Source organism: Cebidichthys violaceus, unplaced genomic scaffold, assembly GCF_023349555.1.
Source record: "Cebidichthys violaceus isolate CVI_PGR_0920_01 unplaced genomic scaffold, fCebVio1.0.p SCAF_17, whole genome shotgun sequence".
Lineage (NCBI taxonomy): Eukaryota > Metazoa > Chordata > Actinopteri > Perciformes > Stichaeidae > Cebidichthys > Cebidichthys violaceus.
In genome coordinates this window covers 13,276,251-13,293,683 of record NW_027176340.1, presented here as the reverse complement: position 1 = coordinate 13,293,683, position 17,433 = coordinate 13,276,251, and the positions used below count along the sequence as shown (strand labels likewise).

General features: G+C 39.1%; 1 protein-coding gene across 2 annotated transcripts; it reads right to left on the bottom strand.

Annotated features, from left to right (window-relative positions):
* Nucleotides 1-8,608: 8,608 nt before the first annotated feature.
* LOC137874032 (acidic mammalian chitinase-like) lies at nt 8,609-12,122 on the bottom strand. 2 transcript variants are annotated; one of them, XM_068712652.1, is made up of 12 exons: nt 12,101-12,122; nt 11,926-11,980; nt 11,639-11,665; nt 11,331-11,535; nt 11,041-11,097; nt 10,642-10,807; nt 10,413-10,537; nt 10,197-10,320; nt 9,927-10,109; nt 9,682-9,798; nt 9,461-9,593; nt 8,609-8,928 (listed from the first exon to the last, which is right to left on the bottom strand). In XM_068712652.1, exons 2-12 carry the CDS (start codon nt 11,948-11,950, stop codon nt 8,678-8,680), a joined length of 1,413 nt encoding a protein of 470 aa, XP_068568753.1. In that variant the 5' UTR covers nt 11,951-11,980; nt 12,101-12,122; the 3' UTR covers nt 8,609-8,677. The 2 variants fall into 2 exon arrangements, with proteins under 2 accessions (XP_068568753.1, XP_068568752.1); XM_068712651.1 differs by having other exon boundaries at nt 12,088-12,112.
* Between the last annotated feature and the right edge of the window lie 5,311 nt (nt 12,123-17,433).

The following is a 17,433-nucleotide window of genomic DNA, read 5'->3' as shown; positions in this document are numbered from 1 at the left end:
TGTCCCTTACAGAAGGTCACAGTGACTGCTAAACAAGGAACCTCTGAGGATAACAAGTGTGAAGAGATTTCACACAGTAGTCACAGACTTCACGGAGCCTTGTATGTTAAACAATAAGAACTGGTCATTCTAAAAGTTATTTTTCTCCAACATTTCCCTCCTGTTTATACAAAGTATAACTACTAGATTAGAATAAAAAGAAATGAATGAATGTCCAATCAAACTAGTAATAAATGAATGCATAAAAACAAAACATCAAAAACAATAAAGAAAGAATATAATCAAAAACACACATATTTTTTATGTCGTACGGATTAGCGTAACATTTTAAAGACAAAGGAATGTCTTCACAAATATGCTGTGTACTGTCGCTTCCCAGCCCCTCATCACCTTGGTTGGAAATCTGTAAGTACACAGAGTCTGTTTATTCATTTCAACATCAATTCATCACTGTATTAGCCCTCTCAACATGGTATGAAAATACAATCACGATGAACGAAACATTTTGTAGACCCCTCCTGTTCTTCACCAGCAACACGTCTTGACCCCTCTACCATATTGTTGCCCACCAAAATAGTACTGATTCAAACCTTGCAGTATTTGATTTCCCCTAGGGACCCCAATGTCATGTACACAGACTGACTGAGACTGCCAGCTGGCGCTGACCTTTTATGGTCGTGGTCTGTCTCTAGGAGGTTACGCAGGGAGGCGCCATCCATAGGCAATGCTTAGAATGGCCTCACCACGGTGCCAACGCACACGTTCCACTCCACTGCTCAGACCGATGTCTCTTACCTCCACAGGAAACCGCTAGGTGTCAGCCCTGGGCATCGTCCATATCCATCAGTTGTCTGTGTGATGTTTTACATAAATTTGCACCATTTCAAGGTTTGAAACAGGGTGGTATCTTGTTTTAACAGTTGGAAACAGATAGTGCAGAGTGACTCAATCGTTGCTACTAGGCGGTTTGAGGAGGAGAAAACAATCTGTAAGGCACATTTGAAACCTGTTGGATCATTTTCTGGTGTCAGGCGGAACGGAATTGTTCCCAGCGTGTAATGTTAGTGTGGTTGAATTCTGTTTTATTAATTGTCAATTTTATCTGCCGTATTATTCATTGTCAATTTTATCTGCCTAAACTTCCCACCGTAATATTGAACTAATTATTATTAGAGTTGCTAAAAGTAAAGCAAAACATAGTTAAGCGAAACATAGTTCCCCTTATCTCTCACAGCCCTGGCTGTCTACATCATTGTTTACCAGTTCCCGCGATGTTATGTCTATCACTGAGCCCTTGTGCTTTTTACAGACACCACTAACCCCCTCTGAGCGTGTTAGTATCTTCACTGGTCAGACAAGCGGCCTTAGAGACTTTCACCTCCCTGTTACTCCAGACTCACCCAGAGGGAACAGGTGCCTGCAATTAAGAGTTATCAGTGAGGTCTATTTTATGCGGACAATTGGTTGGAATTTTTTTTCTTTTTACAGTGCAGTCCCTCCCACCTCAGTGGATTCTAAGTTTTCCATGACCTTGTGCGTGGACTTTTTATGAGTCCTCCTGAGTGGGAGAGACACAACGTAATTTCTCTTCTTTTTAACATTTTTCACATTTTCTGATTTAATTGTACCATTTGTTCTTTCAATCAACCCTGCTGACTGTGGGTGATAAGAATTATTAATTTCATGTTTATTCCAAATACCTCAGTCAAATGTTTTATCACCTTATTTACAAAATGTGTACTATTTTCACAATATTTCATTTCTGGTATTCCAAAATGTGGTCAAAGCTTTTAGTCAAAGCTCTCGCTACTGTAATAGCGTCTAGTGTTTTGGTTGGAAATACCTCGATCCATTTAGAATATTGATCAATTATTGTCAAACAATATGTCTTCCCTTCACATTGGTTTAATTCAATGAAATCCATGCAAATGTGTTGAAATGGATATTCTAGTTCTGGTAATTTACCCCTAGCTGGTCTTTGCTGCCCCTGAGGATTATGTTTCGCACATACAGTACATGCTAGAATTTTTTTTTTTAGTAGTTTGTAAAGTCATACACTGTTACGACCCTGCTTATCATAGATACCATCCTCCCTTTTGAGCCATGGTCTCGTCCATTGGCTCAAATAGAGCTGTATATCTATATAAGGTCTTAGGTAATATTAGTTTGCCCTCAGGCCATTCCCAGAACCCATTGTTGTCTATTTTGCAGTTTTGTTTTATCCAAAAAGTTTTTTCTTGCTGTGGAGCATTTGTTTGCATGTCTTTTAAGATTTCATGATCTAAATGTTGTACTTCAAAAGAAAGTTTGGTCATAAGGTTAGTTGATGTCACCATCTCTCTATTTTATTTTATTTTTACTGTTGAGCGAACACATGTACGCATGAGTATGCATAGTTACTATCTGTATAGATGGTGATGACCTTGTCCTTGTCCTAGTTTGCATGCTTCTGTTAGAGCGTTTAGTTCAGCAGCTTGTGCTGAAGAATGTGATGGTAAAGGTTCAGATTTTAACACTATTTTTTGTCACTACTGCATATCCCGTTACATTTGTACCATCCAAATTCTTTTACATGAATCATCAACAAACATAGTCATATCTGCATTTTCAAATGGAGTGTCTGTTAAATCAATTCTTGGTAATACACGACTCTCAGTTTCAGCAACACAGTCATACATGAAAGGTGTCTTGCAGGTGACATATAAGTTATTTTGTTTTGCAGAATTAGAACTGCAACTGCATGTGGTACTTTAAGTGTTAAAAGGTAAATACCATTAAAGCTCCATCTGCTTCAGGTGTCCAGCACAATATGTCATGTGCTGCCATAGATTTATCATCAATCAATTTTGATAAAGGTTCAGTTAATTCAGCGTAATTAGGAACCCAATTTTTTACAGAAATTAGTCATTCCTTTAAATTACATCATTTGTCTTTTTGTTTGAGGTTGGTGCTTTGAGAATGGCTTCTTTTCTTTTGTCATCTAGTGATTGGCCATCCTTAGATAAAACATAACCCAAATATTTTACTTTTTCCTTCCAGAGCTGGAATTTGTTTTTGCTTACTTTATGACCTTGTTCACAGAGGAACTTTAGCAACGCAAGAGTATCCTCTTTGCATTGTTGTTGTGTCTTAGAGCATATCAAAATGTCATCAACATAAAGTAAGATTTGACTTCCCCCGGTTGGCTCGAATTTAGCTCTGTTAGCTGCCATCATTTGAGAAAAGATGGTAGGATTTTCACAATACCCTTCTATTATAAGTGTACTTTTCCCCTTTGAATTGAAAAGCAAACCAGAATTGACAATTTTTTATGCACTAGTATTGAGAAAAATGCATTAGCTAAATTTATCACAGTCATGAAGAGTTTTCTCTCTTCTGGCTGCAGTGATCACACCACTCCTGTAATCTTATCCTAGCCGTTGTTCTGTTAAAGAATGTCTCTGCATATTCTTATCTGGCCCTGGAGTGTCTGTAGTACATGGCACAATGCATGTCTTCAATTTATTGTTTTTGTACAGTCTGAGGAGCTATTTTCTCAACTTTTTCTTTAACTCCTGTGTACTTTTTGTAGTTAGATCAAGACTGTAGTAATAATTTGGTAAGTTAGAAACCTCTTGCGTGCAACAGTCAATCGTTTATTCAAACCACTTTCATTCTCTTTCTAACAGGTTAACTGGACAGTTTTTCGTTGATCGCACAAATTTCTGTTTTGTCTGTCAGCCCGTTTCTGGATCTTATGATCATTTCATCAGTTGTTGTTTTTTTTCTTCTGAGGTTAAGATAACAGATTTGCATGCTCCGGAATCACACAAAAATACCACTTCACACCCTTCTATCATCAAATCACAAATGTTTTTTTTCTTCACACAATTTTTATTTGATCTAATTCTAATATTTCTATCTTTATTGTTCACCTTTAGTCTGTGCCTGTGTATCAGTGTGTGTGCGTGCTTTTACATGACCTGATCTGTCTGATGAATGCGTTGTCCAGACGTCCGACTCCTCCGATGTCCCACTCCTCCTGCTCCTTTTTTCCTGCCACAGACATCCACTCCGCCTGTCGAATCCTCCTGCCTCTCCTCCTCTCTCTCTTTATCCTCTGCTCCGTCCACGGAAGCCTCCACATCTTTGATTATCTCTGAAATACACATTAGAACAAACAGGTTCAGATATTTCATCAAATCTTCATATTCAAATAGCATCATTTTGTTTCCCTTTTTTACTTTGATGGTTACGCTGCAACACTGTTGCTGCATATTCAACATATATAATACTGGTGGGTGTTGCTCAACGTATTCTGTGCCTGATCTGGTGGATGCTGGCTTGTAGAGCGGTCCGCCAAAAGTCTTGCATGACCCTCGTCAGTCCCGTCACAAGCTCAGTTGCTGTTGTTTCTGCGTTTTGTCTGAGCACCTCCGGGACAGTGCAGGAGGGAGAGAGTAAAGAGAGGTTTCCGGAGGATCAGGCTGCTGGGCCCATGAAGTTTGAATCTCCACGGGCTGGAATGTCTGGAGGGGAGACAGAGGGTGGGCGGACATACAGAGGAGGCCGCCTTCCTCACACTATTCACACAAATCAGGAGAATTAGTCACATTATTTTCACAGTTTTTGTCATTGTCCTGTAGTCGTTTCAGTCTGTTTTTCTCTACTCCCTTTTTGCGCTCTTGCGCCTCCTTTAACCACATTTTTGCTTCGGTTAAACCTTCTTTTCTTTCCCTGCATTTCCCTTTCACTGTTTTTCTATCTTGTCAAACAGTTGACATCCCGTGGTCATCAGTTTTTCATCTTCATGTACTTTATTTCTCCCTTTAAAGTCTCATCTTTATTGCTTTTGCTCATTTTTGAACCCATCTTTTATTTAGTATAGTTATTTATTATTTTGATCTAAAAAGAAGATGAAGCTCTTTTTGTTATTAGTACAAATAGTTACCGATAGTTGCAAAATAAAATCTCTTTTGTTCACTAATTGAGTTTAGGCTTCCCAGAAACCAAGGCTTACGAAACCTAATAAACTTTTAAATTCCCAGAATTTCAGGTGTTTATCTAAAACTCGGGAGAACCCGAGAACTCCCCATCCTCAGGCTGTGAGGAAGGCGAGTTCGCCGGCGGGTCCACTGCCTCCTCCTCAGACAGGGAGTCCTCCCACTGGTCCGGGGCAGTGGAAGGGCCAGCAGCAGGTGTCCTATGGCGACGGCCCCTGCCGATGTTGCTGAGGGAGGGCTGGTCCGGATGTTGCTGGTGAAAGTCTCGGATGAGACCCCGGTCCACAATGTGTTGAGCAGGAACCCAGGATCTTTCCTCCGGACCGTAGCCCTCCCAGTCGACGAGGTACTGGCAGCCCCTTCCACGTCAACAACTTTGTTTTTTAAATGTTAAAGCATGGTTGAAAACTATCTAATTTGCATACAGATTGCTACTGTGAGGAATTTAAAGTTTAAAAGCAATGTGACGCACATTTTAGTTGACAAAATATTAAAAAAAAAAAAATTATTTTCAGTGACACAGTAATGTAGAACATTTCTATGTAAATCGGGAGAAAAGAGTTTTGTTCACAAATCAATAAAAGGTCTTTGAGAGTCAACGTTGTCTTTGTTGGTTTTATTCGCTTGCAAGAGAGAAGAGAGTTCAACAGATACGTATTCAGTAGTCTGTGGAAGAAGCTTCAATGTACTTTGAGAATACTCTGTGTTATATACACTTCAGGAGCCAACATCCTTAACTGTGTCATATAAAGTTTCACAACAGTCATGGTTTAACAGTTGAGAATTGGTTTGTACTGGTTCTTAAAACCAGATACACCCGAGGGTCCCCCATTTGGACGCAGAGTACATCAAAACTTAGAGAGTTTTGTGTTAAAAGTAACTGGCAGAGAACCCACGAAGAACGAATATAGTGATGTTATAGTTCTGCAGAAACCTCAGCGTCCTGGGAACAACATGAACTAGGTCACTTCTACATGAGACAAACACATCTCCCATCAGCCAAGCAAACAAATAACAAAATATCATAAATCATACTCGATATGACTGGGACAGACCGGAGAAAAAGGCTGCTACACTCCGTTAGCAACGTGCTACCTACGAACATGCAGCATGAAAAAGCACGAGCGCCTGACGGAGATTACGGACATAGTTTCCATTTCTCTCCCCGGTAAACCATCGCAGAGATATTCAGCTTCGAACACAAAAAGTCACACAGCTTTCATCGAATATTGTACTTACTTTTGGTCGAATCTCAGCGAAAAAATGGAATATCTCCGTACTTCCAACGCATGTTTGTCCAGCTGCTGGTGCTCCGTGTGAATCCGTTCGATTCGTGTCTCTCCGACACTCCTCGGATTCTTGGGAGGGTTGGAAGCTCAGCAAATCAGATTTCAGAGCTGGACCTTTTTGAGCTTTATTGGCTAATAGTGCTGTCAATCATCTAGCTTTCAATTCCAGACAATTCTATTGGCTCCTACGGTTCGAAGGATGTCTCAATGGTGAAAATCGGAGAAGGGGGGGCTGAGATACAGCCCTGAACAGAGAGTCTGAAGCAGGATTTGACCTTAAACTAAATAACTAAAAAGGGCATAGAAAGAGCTTAAAACACTCAAAAAAGGTCCAATCTTCGGTCTATTGATTCAATGAACATCATGAGTGATACATAGAAGTGATATAGAGTGTTTTTGAATTTTAAAAATACTTTTTTATTCAAATATTGGAGTATTTGATCAGTTTTCTAATTTGAAATGCTCTATATTTCATAAATGTTTCACTGTATCTATGTATAGCTGTGTATATAGAGCCTATATCAGTTGTTCTAAGAGCCCAGCATATTAAAAGTCTTGGATACCCATACTTTCCAAAAAACAATACCCTAAAAGTGCTGTTTTTCAAGATCGAGCTTTTGAGTTTTCCAAGTTCTGCTGTGTTCCATCCTTATCTTATGTGAACCAGTAACATGTATTCTGATAGTTCCATGATTTTTCTCATCTCAAAAATATATAAAAAAAGTTTTTTTTTTTTTTTTTGTTTTGTTTTTTTTATACAATTAATTAGGTATTTCTTATCTTTATTCGAGCTGAGGCCTGCAAATAGGCCTCGTTTTTAAAAGGTTTTAACCCATTACAGACAGACACAGGGTAAGTCGAGAAGGAGGAAGCGGGCATTTCCTTTCACCTGGGCTATGCACACTTTGCATGTGTGCAAACTGTGTTTCTTCAATGGAAAACAAGAAACGAGACCGCACTCGTGCCTCCGTGACCTTCCGCTGTGCTGATACTTCATGAGTCTTTTTAGGACATGAATACATACACATATATTTTACCATTACAGTAGACACCCACGTTCACAACTTGATTGGTTCTTAGCAGTCAAGACGTGTCATTCCCTGATTCGTCACACCCCCATCACGTGACCCTTACCCGGAAATTCACAAACAACAGCCTTGATTACCGATCGACTATCAGGTTAATTCAACATGGACAACTGATTACAGACGTTGCTGACCTTGTTGTCTTTGCTAGCAGCAATTTCAACCAGTTTTCAACCAGAAATCAACGTTGAAATCCAGGTTGGTGCTCACTGGGACTAATCAAATGACCATGGTAAACAGTTCAATGTCTGTTCAACTCCTATTATATTTGTATATCCTCTACATAGATGGGGAATTGATTTTACACTATAGATTTAACCGGTTAAATGATTTGGTGACGATTTGTCATTTCATCTAGAGTTGGATAACTCAACTTTTCACAGGTGTGCTCTTCTTGCAATTAATGATTGCTCTTCTGCCATTTTTTACTATCTAGAGGCCAACTTTGTGAGACAAAAACAGGTGAGATGATGACTGGTATCACAGTGTAAGCCAACAAAAGGTTTTAATGTAAACTGTTGAGTTTTAGAGCTGTAAAATCTTTCTCAATGCAGTAAATGCCTTCACATTTCTTTTTTTGTTTAACCAAGGAAACCATTTTTCGTCATTCTATGTAACACCATTAAAAGTAAGCCCCTCAGCTCAGGCGAACTAAAGCCCTGAGTTTCATACTTAAGAAGAAAATTTAAGGCTTTTTGTGCAGCCGGCCCCGAGCTGGATTACAGCCAAAAACGTTTTCTCAGTGGTAAAAGGCTTGTCACGATAGGCACATTAAACATTGTTTTTTTTCTATTGAACCTCGGTATTCAAAGCTGACTTAATAATTTGACTTCATTTTTAGTCATATTTACTTATTCTTGGTTCATTTCATAATGTATGTATTCCTGCACAACTGTTTGAGTTAATATGACACTAAACAATACATTTGAGAAGCTTATGTTCACAGTAAGATATATTTATGTGTAGAAAAAGTAAGCATTTAAGAAAAGTATTGTTTTGATATTGGTACAAAAACTTGAATACTCATTCTGTCACCAGTGCTGAAAACATGAAAGTATGGAGAAATTAGTAGAGTTTAATGACTACATAGATTGAAATGACGAGCCAGTACTAAATAACGTGTACCAAAGTACTTCAATGCTTTTGTTTGCAATTTGCAATGTATGTTACATGTTTGACAAAAAAAACACATATCTATACACTAATGATAGAGTAATTTAGGGAAATGATCGTATACACAGAGGATACAAGATAACTTTAACAGTGGATTTAATAGTTGACTTTTGCATCAGCTGTAATTCACATTGTTTCCACTCATGGCTCAGGGCCAGACGCAGCACTTGCAGCTGTCATCAAAGACGGATCCACTTCCGCATTGCCTCACGTGGGTGATGCCACCAGCACACATGTAGAAGCTGTTCCTGTCATCTGGGTGGGGGTACAGGCCATCAGGTTTACCGTTGCAGAAGCCAGATCCTGGGGCGTGGGTGGTGGTAGTGGTGGCAGTGGTTGGACGGGTGGTGGTGCTAGCACCAGGTTTGGGGGTGGTGGTAGGGGGCAGTGGGGGCAGTTCTGTATGGTAAAAGGAGAGGGAAGGGTTTGAAGCAAAGAAATACATTAACATTTGTCTATAACAGGACTATGGCTAAACTATGGCTTTAAATGACTAATCCAGACAGCACTGTACATTACTTTATTTCTCCAATAAATTACAGAGGGTGGCTCATTCTCAAGCCCTCACAGTAAAGGGTGGTATTACAAGCAAAATACTTGTTTTAACATGCATGTTTGTCATTTTTTATAAGGAAAATCATCTTGTCATCTATGCTTTACAGGCTCTTATTACAGAGACACCTGGTGTCCAACTTGGTAACAAAAATACCTGATGCTGATTTAAATAAAAATTTAACTAGAAGAATATAAGAATACATTCATTGGGGATGTTTAATATGGTAGCCAAAGAGAATTGATCCTGTAGGAATAATAGTAGGGATAATAGTTATTAATCACTAGTCCACTAAAGATGGCAGACATTACTATCCGTCTTGACCATAGTGTAATACCTTTAAAGGAAAACTTCTGCCTAAAAATGCTTTGGACTTACCAATATTAAGAAGTTTGCGGAGATGAGCCAGCAGGGGATGGCTACCCTCGCCGCAGAATCGTCCTGCAAAATCATCCAAATCAAGGGCCCACACAAAGGCACCACCAAACTTCTGCTCCTGCAGGTACCGCACCTATTGGGGCAAAAATAAAAATAAACTGGTGTAAATACTTTGGATTTGCTATGAATATGTTAAATTCTACAGCTGATATGCCACCTACCTTGGTCTCATAGCTGTCCCTGGTGTCAAATCCCACCCACTCATTGTTCTTGGTGGCATAGGGAACCTTCTGGTCCTCAATCCACTGAAGAGTGGTGCCTTTCATGAATCCACAGATCTAGACCATAGACATCAGGAGGTTTGTGTAGCTTTACATTTAATTTGTACTTTGTCTTTCAAGCAGGCCATTAAATGGCACTGTAACTGATATACTGTAGACCATATAAAGCCTCATCTAAACTCTACCTCATAGTAGGACCAGAATCCAGCTTCACGTGTGAATGGTCCAGCTGATGCAGGACCGCTAGCTGGGGCTCCAACGCCAGTGTTTGATGATGTCAGACGGAAGGTACGACCATAAGCAGCAAATCCCATTCTGAGCTTCTCCACTGGGGTGCCCTTGTCTCTCCAGTACTTCATGGCATAGTCCTACAAAAGTTGATGGAAGAGCTGAAGTAAAACCAAAGGGTAGGTACCCCTAAATTCATTCATCTCCAGTTACCAATGTCAACTTACGCTGTTAAAGTAGATGAGATCACCAAAGTCCTCGGATCCACGGAACAGTGGACTGTTGTGTCCAGTGAACTGCTCCCAAGTTCCATGAAAGTCGTAGGTCATCACATTGATGAATTCCAGTTCCCTGAAGATAGGGGGAAAAAGGAAATATTTATTTAAAAAAACTTAAAAGTGTTGTAGAACTCCCATTTTTTCTCTCTTAAGAGGCACACTCACTTTGCAATCTCAGCAATCTCATATCCAGCATCGATGGTTCCCTTTCCAGCAGACACTGCAGCAGTTAACATGAGCTGAGGATTGCCGGTGGACTTGGCCTCAGCTGCGTAGGCAGCAACAAGCTCCTGCAAATAAAGACCAAAGAGGAAGTAGGAAAGAAGTCAGCTTGGTGAAAACCATAGAAAAGTAGCTGTGAATTGCAGCTAGAAACTCAAGCAGGAGTACCCACCCTGCAGAGCAGAGTGAACCGCTGTTTGTCCTCTGGAGGACTTCCACGAGCACCAGGGTACTCCCAGTCCAGATCCAGACCATCAAATCCATGAGTCCTCAGGAATTTGATGGAGGACTGGATGAACGTTTGACGATTTGCTGGAGAGGACACCATGATGGAGAACCTGCAGGGAAGATTAAGCTCTGTTTTCATACTTGGTACGATCCAAATCCCTTTTTGCTATAGAAGGCCAAAGCCTTTGGCCTTTAGCAGCCCTTAGCTTTTGGGAAAAATGCCTGACCGCAGTTTTAAAGGCAAGTTAAGACTTCACTGGACTTTCAGGATGTTTCAAGAATGTAGTGGTTACTACATGTGTATAAGCATGTGATACATTGTGTGATTTGAAATGTTACTCACTGTCTTGAACCAAAGTTCCATCCACCAACAGCCAGCAGAGTCTTCAGATGAGGATTTCTGGAAACAGCACAGAGGGTAGGTCATTTCCACCACACTTTCTCCAAACGTGTCGTTCAGACTTCAGTCATGTTTTTACATTTTACAGTAGGGAACATCTCTGGCCTTGAGTCATTGTTTAAGCATAGTCCCAATTTTAGCAAGCATTACCCTGCTGAGGGCCTCTTGTGCAAGGCACTGAACCTCTGCTAGCTTAGCCTGACCTCTGACCTATCTCAACTATTGCCACTTACTTGGTCTTGAGGGCATTGAAAGACTTGTAGAGGACGTCATCATTCCACTCGTAGGTAATCAGCTCGTTGTTACTGTTGATGATGGAGAAGGCGTAGATCAGGGTGGTGCACAGGAAGGGGTCCACATCTTGTGGCATGTACTTCCCCTCAGCAGGTCTGTACTGGGACCAGTTGGTGAAGTAACATACCATCTGGGTGGCAGATCCTGTGTTGGAGTAAAGGAACATTAAAGAAGCATTGAGTCCAGTCATTTCAAGTGAAAATCCAGATCAAATGTTGCCAGTTGATCAAAAAGTATTACGACTTACCCAGCTGGCATATCACCAGACATAAGCCTAAAGAATATAGAAAAGAAACGGTTAGACAAAGAAAAGCACCAACCTTAAAACATAGGTTGAGCGTGTAGGATCTGGTGGCATGTAGCTGTGACACAACCAAAGATAACCTTCTCTTGTGTGCCAAGCGTATAGGAATACTACAGCGGCCACATGAAAACGTAAAAATATTAAAACATGAATGAACCTCTCTAAAGCCAATGTATCGGTTGTCCATTCTGTTAGTGAAGAGTAATACAGCACCAAATGTAGATAAATACCTGCTAGAAGTGTGAGCCTGGTCATCTTGAATTCACTTCTCACAACACTGGAATACTAGTAGACACAAAGTGAACCAGGGTCAATGATAGAAACAACAGCAGAAAGCAACCATTCTCAAGATAATCACAATAAAAAATAAGAACTTAGAGGTATTGTTTTACCTTGTAAACTCACCTTGGGACTGGATGAGAGACCCAAATAACAGCAGCTAAGTTTGGCCCTTTTATGCAGTCGATGTGCACAGAGAAAGGAGGAGGTGTAGCATAATAAATGTTATGATTATTATTAGAACATGTTTTGATAAGATCCTGCGAAGTCTGAACCATGGGATAACAATAATTTACTGAGTGCAGCACTCTGTTCACAGCATGCATTCAACACATGAAATGGTTGTAATTTAGGTTTGTAAATAGAAGCCAAAATGCCATGTCATCTGATCATAGTCCTGATATTTTATCTTTGTTTGGATAAACGTCTCATTGTTATTGACTAGAAGTTAAAACATCACTTTTAAATCAATGAATTAATTACATTCAGTCAACTGATAATTCATATTTGATCATTAAAAATCAATTAGATTATTCAGCCTGCAAAACCCAGACATTAGCTGGTTCCAGTTTCATATTATTGAAATTAAATACCAAGGTTTGATTTTCAGTGTTGCTCTGACAACCAGTAATATGATGAATACATTGTCTTCATACATTTACTATAGTGGATTAGTGAATAACATGCACAGCCTGCGTAAAGTGTATTATTTGAGTGTATATAGTTATAGTCTAGTATAGGCTGCAACTAGTGTTACATTTGTCACATTTTAAATGGACAAGAGAAAATTAGGTGACATTTAAAAAATACTCACTATGTGACACTTAATATGTTTTGACTGAATGCAAAATAATAACAATAATAAAAACAAATGCCACAATGTTGAAATGTAATATGTTTTGACAAGGCAAGGCAAGGCAAGTTTATTTGTATAGCACATTTCAACAACAAGGTAATTCAAAGTGCTTCACATAAAACCATTAAAAGCATCAAATCATAATGCAAAAGAAAATGAGATTTAAAAACAATTAAGAACATTCATTGAAACATTAAAAACAGTAATTAAAACACTTAAAAGTAGTCTAAGAAATAAAATTCAGTAGTAAAATGCAGAAATGCAGGAAATGTATTAATATCTTTGAATTTGGTTCAATCAAAGGCAGCAGCAAACAGAAAAGTCTTCAATCTTGATTTAAAGGAGCTGAGGGTCTCAGCAGACCTGCTGCTTTCTGGGAATTTGGTCTAGATATGTGGAGTAGAAAAACTGAACGCTGCTTCTCCATGTTTAGTTCTGACTTTGGGAACAGAAAGTAGACCAGTCCCAGATGACCCAAGGAGTCGGGATGGTTCATAAGGTAGCAGCAGATCAGAGATGTATTTTGGCCCTAAACCATTCAATGCTTTATAAACCAACAGCAGCATTTTAAAGTCAATTCTTTGTTGGACAGGAAGCCAGTGTAAAGACCTCAGAACTGGAGTGATGTGATCCACTTTCTTGGTCTTAGTGAGGACTCGAGCTGCAGCGTTCTGAAACAGCTGCAGCTTTCTGATTGACTTTTTACAGAGATCTGTAAACACACCGTTACAGTAGTCGAGTCTACTGAAGATAGATGCATGGACAAGTTTTTCCAAGTCCTGTAGAGACATAAGTCCTCTAATCCTTGATATATTCTTCAGGTGATAGTAGGCTGATTTTGTGATTGTCTTGATATGGCTGTTGGTTGAGGTCTGAATCCATAACTACACCTAGGTTTCTGGCTTGGTTTGTGGTTTTTAACATCAGTGATTAAAGCTGAGCGCTGACTTTCAATCATTCGTCATTGGTACCAAAAACAATTACTTCTGTTTTATCTTTATTTAATTGAAGAAAATTCTGGTACATCCAGTTGTTGATATGTTCAATGCATTTACCCAGCCCTTGTATTGGATTATAGTCCCCTGGTGATATACTTATGTAGATTTGTGTGTTGTCTGCATAATTATGATAACACACTTTGTTCTTTTCTCTAATCTCAGCTAGTGGAAGCATGTAGATGTTGAACAGAAGAGGCCCCAGTATTGAACCTTGGGGGACACCACATGTTATTTTAGTCAGCTCAGATGTGTAATTAGCTACAGACACAAAGTATTCTCTGTCCTTCAAGTAGGATTCAAACCAGTTAAGTGCTGTGCCAGAGAGTCCCACCCAGATTTTTAGTCTTTCTCGTAGTATGTCATGTTCGATCGTGTCAAGTTAAATAATAAAACAAAAGAGGCGTTGTGTTGTTTTTGTTTTGTATGCTATTGGGGCAACTACATTATATTACTGATTAATCTACAAATTTGACAAAATTACTTGAACTGTACCCCATTAATAATTTACTCTATGAGTATATTTAATAAAATAGGTATGACAAATTGTCATCCAAAATTGTCCATAGCTCCCTGCTTTGTCTGAGGTTGTGGATTGCAAGCAATGAAAACTTCTCCCTTGTTCCCAGCGTGTAAAAGAACTACAGTGGCAAGTCTGCAAATAGATCCCACTGAATGCTGCACACTTTTCCTTTAAACATGTGACCTGTACATAAATTTGCCGCTTCTACAGAGGTCATGAAAGGGAAAATTAGCTATAGATACCAAAACTGAGGAACTGCAGTTTTTTGGGAACTCCCACATTTGCTTCATTTTTCAAAGGCGGAAGTTGCTGCTTGCACCACACACAGCATTACCAGTAGTGTCACACTATTCCACTGCAGGTAGCAATATCACGCCAAGATTTGCTGCAATGCACCAACAAAGAAGAAAAAGACTGCAGACCTGTAAACATGTAAATATACTTAAATAATCGGCTTTGAAATGTCCACGATGCACACTGTTTTGGTGAGAAACACTGAAAGTAAACAACATTTTTGTTAAATTCCGCAAATAATGGGTAAAAGCAGCAGCTAGTAATGAAACAGTTACTTTTCTAATCAACATAGAATATAATATAAACATAAAAGCTACAAATTCTCACTTTGAGAACACAAATATTGTGTGAACAAAGAAAAATGATGGAGTAAAATTCACACCTTGAGTACGACGCAATCACACAAACTAAGAAAGGTGTGATTGTTTAAGTTGGTCCACATGGCTCCTGTGAACCCAGTTCATTCTTTCTTCTGTCTTTAAGGTGAGTGCTCAACAGACAATCAGGGAGGATGCAAAGGGCAACTGATGCTAAATAGATGAATGTTTATCACCACGTCTTATCATTATTCTTGGATACAGCATATGAACAGGTATATGACAACAGTATCACTGTGATTTTTTTTCCCACTAGATTGAAATTATTTTTGTGAACCAGAGAGCTATCTCTCTCTACACAAACTGACTAGTTCTTGCTATGGTGGTTGTGTACAGCCATGCAGCTGCAACAACACCAGGTGTTGCTAAATAAAACTGATGGTAGGCGTCTTACCCTCTGAGTGGGTATGCAGTTGTTCTATGCAATTATTGTAAGTACTTTCTATCTTAACATTCGCCTACGTTAGCAACTGCATGCAGCTTCCAACTTTTCTCTTTTCCAACTTATGTCATTTGCATTGAATGTGTTGTAACTCTGTTATGTTGTTCATTCTGTACACATGACATCTATTGCACTTCTGTAATAGAACCCTCTGTTGCTTTCCTTAAGATTTTTTCCTTTTTTTCCTCCCCGTTAAAGGGTCTTTTTGGAGGAGTTTTTCCTGTACCGATGTAAGGGTCCCAGGGCAGAGGGTGTTTTATGTGTAAAGATTGCAAAGCCCTCTGAGGCAAATTTTTTATTTGTGATTTTGGGCTATACAAAATAAAATTTTATTAAATTTAATTAAACAGTAAATGTTGCAAGCAAACTACACCAAAGCCTTGATATGGAGGATTTTGAGTAATTGCAATGCCTAGAAAGAAAATGGGGTTTCTATTTGGGTGTGTCCATAATGTTCTTCTTTCCATAGCCAACTATCTTAACATTCTTCACATTCTTCTCTCAGAGGGTCAAACTGTATATACTGACCGCCTTTGCATTCTCCTTCAAAGAGTAATCTTAAACCTTAGTGGATTATTCACTGAAAGCAATTAGTGAAGTGGTAAAATACTCTTTTGAAGTAACCAACTCCACACAGCAAAAACAGGGCTGACCTGAACGTGTTTTTATTGCTCCCTACTTCTAGTTCCAAGTGCCAAAGAGCATGTGTGATACAGTCATGAGTAAAGCCAAATATGAGGTAACATTCTGGCAGGCATTCAGAGATATACTGTCTCCGTCTCATTTGGCACAAACACCATGCGGTGCCCGATAGATACTGAGGTGTTTGTGCTTACACACCCCTATCACTTGCCTGAGAATAAATGCAAAGGTCATCGGGCAGAAATATATGTGATGCTGAAAACTGTAATGAAAATTTCCCTCTGTGACTGATATTGTGCTATTGTACAAATGTCATACATTAGCCTTTAAGCTCAATGGCACAATTCTGCACTATGACTATTTCATGGTGAATGAATATTTCCAGTTTTGAGAGATGTTGATTTATTGTTTAAAAGTATCCATTCATAATTAGCGCTTCATTTGAACCTGTCTATATGGGTTTATGGTTTGTGGAAGTGTACAGTGACCTACAAATGTATGTCTGAACATAGTTCATGATGTAATACGTTGTAAGTGCTTGGATGCCATTTACAGCTTATGTTTGCACTAATTACTGCAGTGTTGTAAAGGCAGATGCAGGAGCTTTATGATTCTTGTTTGTGTGTTTGTGAGCGTCTCTGGGTTTGTACCAAATTATCCTTTTGTTAAATTTTGTCAAAATTGACCAACCCAACAAAATCCTAAATTTCAATTTATGTTTAAGTCAAATATTGATCAAATTACTGTTTTAAAAATCCCATGTTCATGATCAGTGTACATTTAAAATGATTCATATTATGTGATACAAAACAAAACCCATCATCTAATAACTCCAGTTTGCTCAAATTAAAAGCCTTGATGCTTGTGACTTTGTTTGCACAGCTCACCACATTATCTGTGACTTTGGCTCGATTGAAGCTTCATAAGATATGTCTGTGGTGTACTTGTTACCACAAAGTTGGCTGTGGGAGCATTCTGCTTTTACCAGAATAAACAACTGGTTGGAGTGAAATGCACCAGTTTGTGCCTCATTAATCACCCAATGCAAAAGAAAGTACACAACTGTGCAGGCTTCATCAGGTGGGAAAGTAAACATTCTATGCCAACGCAGGTCAGACCACCTCACCATTTTCCGAATGAGACACCTTTGCTGCATGCTGTTTACATTTCCAAACCAGAAGGGAGTGTCTGAATTTGAACTCCATTTGAACCCCTTAAAATGGCATTGAGTGTTTATTTGTATAACGTTCAACATTTATGCTATTGATATAATTCTCCATAGGCAACTTATAGAAACGTGTAGGGTCAAGTAAGAACTTGAATTTTTTGT

Coding starts and splice junctions, on each gene's coding strand:
- LOC137874032 (XM_068712652.1), bottom strand. CDS start 11,950: ATGACCAGGCTCACACTTCTAGCAG. Junction 11,536..11,638: donor TCTGGTGATATGCCAGCTGG/GTAAGTCGTAAT, acceptor ACTCCAACACAG/GATCTGCCACCCAGATGGTA. Junction 9,799..9,926: donor GATTCTGGTCCTACTATGAG/GTAGAGTTTAGA, acceptor TCTATGGTCTAG/ATCTGTGGATTCATGAAAGG.